The sequence below is a fragment of the Cebidichthys violaceus genome, unplaced genomic scaffold, assembly GCF_023349555.1.
Source record: "Cebidichthys violaceus isolate CVI_PGR_0920_01 unplaced genomic scaffold, fCebVio1.0.p SCAF_28, whole genome shotgun sequence".
Classification (NCBI taxonomy): Eukaryota; Metazoa; Chordata; class Actinopteri; order Perciformes; family Stichaeidae; genus Cebidichthys; species Cebidichthys violaceus.
This window is the reverse complement of record NW_027176461.1, coordinates 3,704,204-3,716,249: the sequence shown is the minus strand read 5'-3', so window position 1 is coordinate 3,716,249 and position 12,046 is coordinate 3,704,204. Positions and strand designations below refer to the sequence as shown.

Genomic DNA, 12,046 nt, shown 5'->3' with positions numbered 1-12,046 from the left:
ATACATTGACTGTGGACAGGCAAGAATGCTTGGGTCCATAGAGAGCTGTTTTGGCAGATTTCTGCGGCCGCCTTTCTTTTCCTCCTTCTCCTCTGGACAATTGACAGCTGCATCTGCAGTGCTTTGCCGGACCAGGACCTTGCTTCTGGCCTGGGTCCCCACAGACACTTTTGATATCTTGGGTTTCTTCTCTCTAGCTCCCCCAGTTCCTCCATCTGCCGCAGAGGTTCCAAGTCCGCTCGCCCCTGCCCCTACATCTACACCTACACCTACCCCTGCCCCTGCCCTTGGTCCTGTCCCTGTCCCTGTCCCTGTTCCTGCCCCAACCCGTCCACCTAAACCCACCCCAGCTGCAGCAGCCATGTTGCCACCTTGGGGAGACCAAGTGTTGTAATGCTGCGTGAAAGTGTTGAAATTACTGTTGAAAGCACGGAGCTCTACACAGAGGTCCCTCCTTAGATCGGCTAGCTCTCGACGCATGGCTGAGACCTCTTCCTTCCACTGCATGCTGATAGCTGCAGCCAAGGTAGCAGACTCTTTGATACTGGCCTGGATGGCTTTTGGTGACGGCCGTTCTGGGGCACTAGATCTGGGGGATCTGAAGAGGCTTGGAGAAACAGGTGGTCCAGACAGAGGTTTGGCTGTAGCGCCCATGTTATCTTGTTGGTAAAGCCTGTCTCTTCTGATGGGGCAGCCTAGATCATCATGAGCCAAAGGGGCCGTGTCTGCCAAATCCTCAAGTACACTGGCCTGGTCGGGTAAACAAGAGTCTTCCTGCACATAATTTCTATCTGGAAGACAAATATGAATACGTCTCTGTAATATGGCCACAGGTGTGAGCAGCTGGAGAGAATGTGCTTTTTATTGCTACAAAAGCAGTAACATCAAATCATGCACTGAATGCCATGAGTCAAAATAAGATAATAGCAGAAATCTACAACAACTAAGTGCTAACCTTGTGATTATTGCCCCAATTCACTCATCTGTATACTGTAGATGTGTATAGAAGGATTTTTATTCTAGAATTTTTATTATCTGTAATATAATCATACATTACGGTGCTGAAAACCAGTGTAACACTGGGAAAGTACTCCCATTTTGACTCATTTCCATTGATGGTTTACACTGCCTTCTCAATCTTAATTTGTAGCATGCATTCTTTGCATCTTTTCAATGCACAAAGCTGAAACTCCTAGCTCCCGGAAAACATCACAGAGAATGGACAGTATTTCTAATAAATGAGGTGTAAGAACAATCCTTGCATGCTCGTCTGCTTTCAGTCGAGGTAAAGAAATGTGTACTTTGTGCAATGAAAAGAGGCAAAGATGAGCAAAGCTTCCAAACCGTTTTCCATCAATCAGGAAGTATAGTATGAACCCTATTGAAAAAGTGAGGTCCAGTTTGACGGATCGATTCGCAGCACCAATTGCCCCATGTCCAAAATAGTGGCGAAATCTATCACATACCAAACTCTGTATCCTAAAAATGGAAAGATATTTGAGTTTACTGAGAAAGCAGTGAAAGTAAACATTTATAGGTATGAAGAATTGATCATAAGCACCGCTCCAGATGGCCACACCTCTAACCTTCCCTATTATAGTCCAACTGATGCTGTTAGTTCATGAATCTACTGTGGGAAAAGGTGGAATCCGCTCAGACTTCTCATCCGGACACTTTTTCTTCTTTTCTTCCAACATCCTTCATCTGCACAAGGGCGTATCATTTCCTCTGTGAAGCCAGCCATCACGGGAATTGTTGAAACCACCAGAAGCTTACAATATATAATTAAAGCCGAGTATCGGAAATGAATGCACGCGTCAGCTGAGTAGCTTTTGATTTATTGTAACAAGTTTGCATATGTGATATTATATATGTGACGAACCAGTGTGACAGTTCAGTTACCAGTATATTCATTGTCGGCATTAGATAATTCATTATCCAGGTCTAGACACAATAGTGTGCACTTCTGTAATGTGATCTCGTTGTGAGTAAACAGGAGCTTTGCAATGATACAAAATAATTTGTGTGAAGGGAAAAATATGTGTGCGAAGAAACCTCATAGTATATGCTGTAATACTTAAGTGTAAACTGGGTTTACAAGTTAACAATGCATACTTTGCATACTGGAATTTCACCATTTCTTTGCCCTGTTCGCAATAAAGCCGTATGTACGTTCAAAAGTGTCACCACACAGAAAAGTCAGATTTCCAAAATGTAGCGGAAAAAGCAGTCATGTTCTTATCCTGACCTGATTTTTTTTTTCTTCAGACAATTTCCATTTGTGATTTTCAATAGGGTTCATAGCTTTACTCTCTGATGCATCCAATGGATGAGCAGATGAAGCACTGTATCCAAAATACAGTTGGATGAACTAGCACAGCTCACAAGTGGTGGCTACGGTAATCACACGTCCATCAAAAACAATGGAAACATACAAGAGTGATTCATGCAGCGATATGAAGCTGTTTGACAGGACAACCAGTTTGCACTAACTGTTCTATATTCATCCATTAACACACGTTAATGCCAAATGTAAGCTTTTGGTGTTAATTTGTAAGTACAAAATAAAAATACCAACATCCAGGATGTCACACATTGAGTTGTGCGGATTGAGTTAATGTCAAAATGCCCTTACCTGTGGTAGACCTGATGGTGGAGGTGACAGTGGAGGCCATGGGGGGGACGCAGTCGTCGTCTTGGGAGTAGCCGGCCTGGATGGCTCGCAGGTAGCTGTGACTCCGGGTTCTGAAGCAGCCGGGCAGGTCCAAAGCCTCCATGGCCTGGGATTCGACCTCACTGAACACCGACTCGCACACTGATTCAAACTGGCCATTTATTTCTGTTTCACTCACCTGTGAGAAACAAAAGCCGTCAGCATGCTTTCTCCATTGTTAAGTAAGTGAGGTTATTTTTTTGTTTATCTGGAGAAATGAATTGGTCGGTTGTAAAAACCTCACTTTGTGTTCTCTGTCAATTTCCCTTCAAATAAAAACAAGTATTTCAGTCAAACAAGTTGCTAAAATCAAACAAATGTATGTGTTAATAAGCACAAGACAACAGGGAGATCAATGGAAAATGTGTTCTTATAATGTCACACAAAACATTGCCTGGAAATTGTCATATTGCTATATTTGCACACTAGAAGATAACCTGTGTGCTGGTTCAGTAGATCTCGCTTTGTGTGAATACAACCACACAGCATGGTGTACATTTTCATTAAATCAAGGTCATACCTTATCAGAGAGTTTGCCGTAAAAGATTTGTTGTTGATGTTGACCAGTAGTATTTCTGTTTCCTATTACAGATGGGTGTGATGTATCTAGTAATGTCTTCGGTGCTGACTTGTTTGGCAATATCAAGAATCAAAGATAAACATCTTATTCTATTGGGATTTTGAATTAGGAGTTTAGTTGAGCTTTTAAGACTCTGAACAAATCAATATGCCGCTCTTTTAAGAGGTAGATGAATATCTCAACAACCCCGACTGTTGGAGTCTTTTAATCTATCCAGATAAACAGTGTGCAATGAACTGTCATAAAAAAATTACGTGTCAGTAAAATGAAGCCAAAAAAAGGGATGTTTGTGTGGGTTATTGAAAAACGATATCTACACGGTATACAGGGAGATATAATTAAAATTGTGTTTAGGACAGTCATGATCTTGAACTGGAGTTATTTTGTGGTGAAATTATTCCAATCAATTTCACTGAATACTCCCTGGGACCTCTTCAGGGTCCCCGAGCAGCCCCCGGTGTACAAACCACTGCTTGGATTTGAAAAACCCTCCTGACATAAAGGGTGCAGACTCACCTGGCTCACTTGGCTAACACAGCTAGCCTGACTGAGGGTGCTGACCGCCCGCATGTAGCTCTGGTTCCTGGAGCGAAACTTGGGAGAGTTGTAGTTGGCAGAGGGATCCAGGGCAATGCTTGGGTGCATGTCCCTGGCGGCTTGCAAGTGGTAGCTCTGACTGAACAGAGAGAGAAAAAGAGAAGCAGCAAGGGAGTGGGACTTCAGTCATGGTGAGGATTTCTTCAGCAAGTCAATAAAACACAATTTAACTAATAACCAAAGCAGTTTGACCAGTGGCTACAGGTGGCAAACACAATTAAGTGTTCTCCTCTGGGCAACCTGAACTTAAGAAGGAGACAGTTATGACATTGGGTCTCCCAAGAGGGGAGGCTCTCTCTCTCTTTTTCTGTTTCTCTCCCCCACTACACTGATGTCTTCACCAGCGTCCTCAAAAAGGCAGTTCGATTTCTGTTGCGCTGAAACACCCAATCAATGCTTGGAAATGAGGGAAATGCAAAACAGGAGCTAGTTAGTGAGCAAGCACTTCAGAGAGCACCCCGGTGTCAGCCAGGTCAATTAAATGTGCTACCCCAGCAGTGCAACGGGGAAGTTCAGAAACCCAAGCCTGGTTTGAAATCTGCTGGAGAGAAGACAAATAGAAAGACATGCGAGAAGAAAGGCACTTTAAGTAAACTAGAGAATGCTATGTGAGTCACATTAGGAATACCAAAGTGAGTTTTCCTCCACCAGATCCATTTCGAATGGCAGGCAGAGATGAGTAAGCAGTTTCCGGGGCTTTTTATAGAGATAAACTCTGGTGTTTGGCAGCGAGGAAAATGCCAGCGTGATTAAAAGTCCCCCAATCCATCTTGTAATGCTGAAGCGAGGCTGTGTGTGTGTTTGCAAAGTAATATCAACCTTCTTTACATCCACAGAAACCCGAGAGCAGAAACGTCCACAGATTAAGTCTGAATAAAGTGGTAAAAGTAACAAAACTGAAAATGGGAGGAAGTACGCCGGTGTAATGTATAGCGGTGCATCCAATCATATCTATTTTGTGCTTAACAGAGCCCTATCCTTTGCCAGTATGAGCTGGCTTCCCCAGGTGACCTCTCATTGACTGGTCTTGAGCGTTTGCTCCGTGAGGCGTTCATATTGGGTATGTCAGCAGGGCAGCGAGCCAGCTGGCTCCGGCGTCTGACCACTGCAACATGGCAGCAACAGAGAGGCAAGGGGAGGGGTGGCGCTGAGCCTGTATTCACCTCAAGTCTGCAGCAAAATTGGTGATGTAGTTACGCATGTCACTGTTGATTTTATCCAGGCGGTAAGAGCTGTGGGTAGAGAAGAAAACAGAGTTACTGGGTCCCACAAGTGGGAGTTGGATGGATGTGACGTCACTGGGCACAAGTCTAATGGAGCTGGCCCCGTATGGGATCTGTGGTGAACTGAATGTTTGCTTGGGAGTTCTCACCAAAATGCTGCAAACATTAGGGCAATACAATATGACCGACATGGGCCTCAAGTAATGTTACAGTTACATTACGCTGGCAGTAAGAATTGCCTGGTCGTGGCAATATCTTATAAATGAAACATGAACAGACATGGTATGAGGAGTGCATTATGGGTATTGTCTCGCAGTAGGCGTACACACACACACACACACACACACACACACACACACACACACACACACACACACACACACACACACACATACAGACTGTCCGCCACCATTCACCAAAAATTATTACAAAGCATTTGATGACAAAATGCTGCACACAAAATACAATTACACTACATCATAAAACACATTCTTCCCCTATGTGGCTAATTAGATTTGCTTAATTGAGCCAAGTGAGAATATAAAAAAAACCCATCCTTCTCTGAGCAATGAAACTTAGTCGAGCTTTATAGCTGACAAGATCTGATATAAGTGCACCGGCTGAGGAATAACTGAGGCATACTTCATCAGTCCGCGCCTGTAGAAATGTCTATTATCGTCAGTTGATTAAAGCAGGCTGTTTTGAGAAAAGCGTCGGCCCTTTATCAAATCACGCCAGAGCATATTTCCTCTAATGCCTCTGATTGGCGCTAATCCACTGCCATTGTTGGCCAATATTAAGGCAAGGGATGATGGGAATCTGACACCTCCTGCCTTTCACGCTGCCGATGGAAGTGCTCTGTGGTTAAACAAAGCCCGGCCTCGACAGTAGCTGGTGCGAGCTAATTTCTGAGGAGAAACGTTGAAAGTAAGAGGCAGTTGATTGAAAGAACAGAAGGAACGAGGACAAAGGACAAGGACAAAGGACAAGGACAAAGAAGATCTTGCAAGAAGGTGTTGACACAAGTACAAATTTGAGAGCACAAGGATGAGACTTGTGTCTGCTAGTCTCTGCTAGTTTTCTTACTGGCGTAAAAAAAAAAAAAAAAAAAATGCATCACAAAGCCCTATGGAGAATAATTACTTAATAATAGTCTACTAACTCCGTCTTGTAAAACACACACAACTCTTTCTATTCAGGTATACCGTGTGTTCCGTTCAAGCCACCAGCGCAGAGATCAATACAGCAGTCGACAACCTTTCCGAAAGGGACATTAGGTAGCCTGATCAATCTTTGACATGGTATAAAGTGTTACACTCAAAGCGGAGGCGAAGAGGTGTCGAGAGAAAGCCTGGCCGACAGAAAGGGAAGATAACTATGCACGACACGTCCCACGCAGCCACAGATCAATGGATGGGAATCCGGCTATTGACCTTGAGATCTGAGGGAAAAACCCTCATATCCAATGCTGAAATAATAATTACATCATGTCAAATCAGGAATTAATTGAATGCTTTGCCAGTGCTGATTAATTATGGTGCCTCGAGAAGCTAATCATGGATGGGGGGCAAACAAATTATTTTAGAAAACTGTCAAAAAAAGGGGCGGGATTGATTGACTTGTGGTGTTTAGACACCGGGCCAAAGTCATTTAAAGAGAAGTGAAGTTGCCCGAGATGGATGTTAATTGTTGATGTTCTTCTGTGCATGCGTGTGTGTGTGTGTGTGTGTGTGTGTGTGTGTGTGTGTGTGTCAATGCAACCTGCTCATTATGCTGTTGGTTAATAGTGAAATTTGCCAGATGTCATTCCTGTTCCGATCACCATTAATATATTTTTAAACATCTTTGGCAGGTCCTAAAAAAGCTGATTCATATTCAATTCATCATAGCTGTCGGCTCCGCAGCTCACGGGACCCCAAGGTTAAGTTGTAATGGAACGGGGGCTTGGAGGGTGTAAATGATTATTAATTAAAACAATCATTGACATCTAATTCTCCCTCTAGTGCACAGGCTGTTCCAGCTCAGCGGGCCCGTGACTGTGATGTATTCTTTATTGGTGAGACGAACAAAGAGGCCGACCTGTCAACCACGAGAGCGACAGAGAGCTTGAAAGAGGGAAAGATGGAGGGAGGTGACAACCTGACAGTCTGTTCTCACTTTAACATGATTTGCTTCAGGGAGCCGATGTTGTCAAATTTGTGTTTGGCCCATCTGAATGGCCCCGCGGGACATTAAATTGCTACCAGAGCAGAGGAAATCCAACCCGCACCATGTCTGTCTTGAATCCAATCTAATTCCATCCCAACAAGCCCAACGGACCATAATAGCATGAGAGCTCTCATGTCAGGTGGCATCCGCGGTGCCTTTTACGTGAGGACTCAAAACAGTGACAGATATGGATCACAGCACAATGGTGCCAAGGACTCAGCCTATGTACTTCAGGTCTATAAAGAGTTGAGGATATCTTTGTCTAAATGGGTGATTTTAAATGCTGGAGTGTTAAACAACTGTTGTCAACACCTCTGAGTATTTCCTCCTTTTGCTTAAAAGCTGTCCTCACCAGCGTTTGGTTTCCTGTCACGATCACAGACAGACGGGTTTCCAAACATGACATGAGTGCGCTGCCATGTATCCTCTGGTGTTGTCAGCTGATTTATGGGAATTAAAGTTCAAATGTTTCACACAGTCCCCTGCACTTTGAAGCTGCCCGTGTTTCCAGCTGATCTGTACCCTGTTCCTATCAACCTCACTGCTCTTCTTCTTCTGCTGCTGTAATGCAATATTTTCCACCAGGGCATCAATAAAATGTGATCTCATCTTATCTCTTAAATTAGCTATTTAATGAGTTGCGACCGACTGAGTGGGTCATTTTAAAGTGTAAAAATGAACATGTTAGTGCTCCGTGACACTGTTTCTAAATGACCTCACACATATCTTTTACCTTTCTATTTCTGTACTGCAATTTCTTATTATTCATTGGCCAAAAAACACGCCAGTATCAATATGTATATATATGTCCTTTAGCTTATATTTATCTCACTGTTGCAATCAGAAAGAAAAAGATATTTCCGAGGATGCACAAACTGATATATGTCCATTTAAGTCAGCAGCAAAGAGACCATATTATGGCATTCTTAGAGTGGGTTCAGTGTCATATCAGGACTCAGACGCAGGCTGATCCATGCTGGTCAATATCTTCCTTTCAGCTGAGCCCAGCAGACCCTCGGCCTGAGCACGGAGCGAGCCATTATTTAGAGGGGCCTTGGAGTACAATAACTGCAACTGATAGCCCTTCCTGCTGTTACATCCTCATAAATCATTCACTGTTTACAGCTATTGAAAATGGATAGCCAGGGGAAGCTTTGCAAGATGTGGGGAAAATGAGCATATCTCACTGTAGCTGCCTCATACATTACCTCACACTCTAAAAGAGCTGTTGAAAAGGCTGCATCCTCTCCGACAGATATCATTATGGCCCGGCCTGATCGCAATCAATAACATTCGATTTGTCATTATATATCCTTGGGGATGAATTACTGGCATATTATGTAAGCATGCTATTGCCTAGGACTGTAAAAGCTGAACGTCTCTGCCGCCCCTCTTCTATCTCCTGTCATCCCGCAGAGAGTCGTCCAAAAACACTCTGCCAGAGATGCTCATCGTTTATTCTGTTTGTGTGTTTTCATCAGGGTCAGGTTAACAGTATTAGCCGATTCTGTGGGTGCTGCTCGCTGCGGCTTCCGGGAAAGAAAAAAAATGCTGTTCTCTCCAAGAGAGAAACGCAATTGCAAAACCTCTGCTGAATGGCGAACGACCGCGGGGTCGTCAGCGCGTGGAGCGAGGGACGAGGACATGGCGATAAGAGTGAGGGAGTCATCAGCGTTATTCGATGTGTTTATCGCTGCCTCTCGCTGCGACTGTCCGGCATCACATACTGCAGCGACGTGTCTGTCACAGGCCACGCTCTACACCGAGGTCAGACACAAGGTCTTCCCTGCATAATGTCTACAGTTTATGTCAGATGATGCGCCTTTGGGCTCGTGCAGACCACAAGCGGAACAGACAACACGGTGCCATTACTGCTGCAGGCCTGTGAAGAGCTTTTTCTACACAGTCCAGCAAACCCTCCCCGAGTACATCACGCTGCATGAAGGAGAAACGAAATAGGAGATACTCACATTCTGCTCCAACAGACGAAGCAACAGCATCCCAAACCTTTCGACAAATAATTCTGGCAGTCATAGTATTATATTTTCAGCCACTGTTGTGTATGTAATTTGGACATAATGCTCATTCTACTATCTTTTAGACACCTAAACATGACCAAGTGATGCCAGAAAAATCCATATTTTCTTTTCTGTCAAGACACTGACAGGACGGACTGAAGAAAGTACACAGATTGTTTCTACTTAGACCAATTTCTCAATGAATTCAGCATAAAAGCTGCAGTTTTTTGTTCATAGCTTTGGATTATTTGAAGTCCCAAACACACTGGTTTTAGTTGATGGGACAGCAAAAGGTGATTTAATTGGTCACAAATGAAGGGAGGCCCACAACAAATTGTAAAAGCACATTCCTCTAAAACCACACGCCGTTGATTAACACAGAAAGAGCTTCTGGGAGTCATTCAAGCAAAAGTTACTTCTAAAGTTCTCTCGAACGGTAATGCATAATAAAAGGAAAAACTGCATCCAACTGTGGAGAAATGACAAGGTACAAACAAGCAGGTCTTCTGTGCGGTGTGGCTGAAGGCCGTCGATGTGGACCGTCACACTGAACGCAAACACTGACTGGTAAATGTACTCGATATACACGGCTCACAAAGCACACGTAACTGAAATGATTGAAATAGGCTTCTGTTTTCAAATGAAAGAGGAGCAGGTCCCTTTGAAGAGTGAACAAAAGTGAATTCTGCTTCCTCGTACTGACACCTTTTTAAAAAATGGCTAGAAAAGATGAATCGGCCACGTACAACGCAATAATTTGGTGGCCGAAGTACTGTAGCAATACACTTTAAAACCACAATAGGGAGTAAAATAAGACGATAAGTAACATATTAATGGATTCATAACTGAAATATGAACATCTAAAAAAAAAAAGTATGCTTTTCAACAACCTCTGAGTTACAACAAGTGCCAGGTGATGACAACATGTTTACTGTTTACCTATTACCGTGTTTCTAAGTGAACTGGAACTGAAAATGAAACAGAATAAAGATGAAGATGAAGTGAGGTGCGACAGAAGGTGAGGCAAATATACGGAGCAGAAGGATCAACAGACAATTATCAGGACGTACGACACAAAGTAGAAGCAGCAGGACAGTAAGGGGAATCCATTTCTGACCTAAAACTGCTCGAGAGTAGAGCAACCTCTGCAGTGTATCATCGCTGTATCTTCTGTAATTGGCTTTGCACAGACATAACTATCGAGATTTAATATTCATTTTAATGAAAACGCAGTCCTTGACTGGTCTTACTACAGGTGAGGATACTCTATTTTTTGGTGCAAGTGCTCTATTGTCTATGCTGTAATATCATAGTAACTCTCCATGTATCGCTCCATAGCAAAGTTGCTTGTGTTCATTTTTACGTGACATTGTCTTCAGCTCGTCTTATCGTGTAATCCTCTTATGAACGCTTCCTTCCGCGTCGAGGAACCACAACAAAAGCCCTCTATTTCCTCACCGTTTAATGGGACGCGTCCCAGAAGAGCCCACTGAACGCGTTCTTACAGTTGAAGACAGATATGAGTATGCACGAAGGGATTCTAATGAGCACATGGGTTCAACTTCTTCACACTGATGTAGTGGTGGGTGGGGGCACTGCTAGCACAATGAAACAGCCAAGAGGAAATGAAACAAGTACGATCAAAACAAGAGCAAATACTAAGCTGACCAAAAAGGAGTTCTCTTAAAATGTCAAACAGGAACGCAGAAAGCAGCATGGAAATACAAACATGCATTGAGATAATCCCATCCCAACAAATCACATAGTTTTCTGGAACAAGCTTAATTACATGATAATAGCATCTGTGGCGCACCAAGTGGTAGTCTCAAAAACCCCAACCCCCCCCCCCCCCCCCCCCGGTAACACTAAATCAGTGGGCATAAATGTTTTTTTTACAAACAAACAAAAACAGAGAGATGATATAAATAGATTGATATCCTGTGATCCTATCCACAGAGTTACTTTAAGATTTCAAGACACAAAAATGAGAGTTGAATTGACTGATGAATTGATACGATGGACAATGTCCGCTTTGCGACATCTACCTCTGAGGTGAAGTGAACACGTGAGCAGGGACATGCAAGAGGAAAAAAAAAAAAGAAGAGAACTATTCTTAAAGCTGCACGTGTTGTACCTCTGGGAGTCCAGCAGCTCCCTGGGTCTGATGATGGCCTTGACCAGGGCGTCAGGTCGCACCGACTTCTGAGGCGACGTTTTGGGGCTGGAGTCGGACTCTCCGCTCTCCTCGTCCCCCATGGCTTTAACGTAGCTGCTGCTCCGCATCCGACGACAAGGGATCTCGTCTTCCTTCCCACCGCCAGGGTAACCCCCCCAGTCATCCTGGGGCACCTGGGGAGCGCAAACAGTCAATGGAATAAAAGACTTTTTTTTGGGGGGGGTCAGTTGGGAGCATTGTCATACTAACATCAGGCTGCCTGATGAATGTTTATCCAATATCACCTTCCCATTTATTTCTGCTTCAGTTTCATCAATTCCTGAGGAGAATATCTGACTCTGTATCTGCTAAACGTTCATCAGAGGGATCCGTCTTTGGATATTGTGATGCATCCTATAACTCTTTTGCAAGATTTTACGTGTTGCCTCTATCTTCACAATACCGTAGGTATAATGTCATAATAGTACACTCGGGAATATCCCCACCTCTGCTTTACAAGAGCACAATAACACAGTCTTGAATATATTATAA

General features: G+C 43.6%; 1 protein-coding gene across 4 annotated transcripts in view; it reads right to left on the bottom strand.

Annotated features, from left to right (window-relative positions):
• dlgap2a (discs, large (Drosophila) homolog-associated protein 2a) overlaps positions 1 to 11,640 on the bottom strand; it is a 37,926-nt gene extending 26,286 nt beyond the window's left edge. For all 4 annotated transcript variants that reach the window (XM_068721570.1, XM_068721571.1, XM_068721572.1 and 1 more), the window contains exons 1-4: positions 11,474 to 11,640; positions 5,054 to 5,122; positions 3,810 to 3,969; positions 2,636 to 2,852 (exon numbers count right to left, since the gene is read on the bottom strand). In XM_068721570.1, the coding sequence (XP_068577671.1) occupies positions 2,636 to 2,852; positions 3,810 to 3,969; positions 5,054 to 5,122; positions 11,474 to 11,622 (595 nt within the window). In that variant the 5' untranslated portion in view covers positions 11,623 to 11,640. The remainder of the gene's footprint in view (positions 1 to 2,635; positions 2,853 to 3,809; positions 3,970 to 5,053; positions 5,123 to 11,473) is intronic.
• Positions 11,641 to 12,046: the final 406 nt, after the last annotated feature.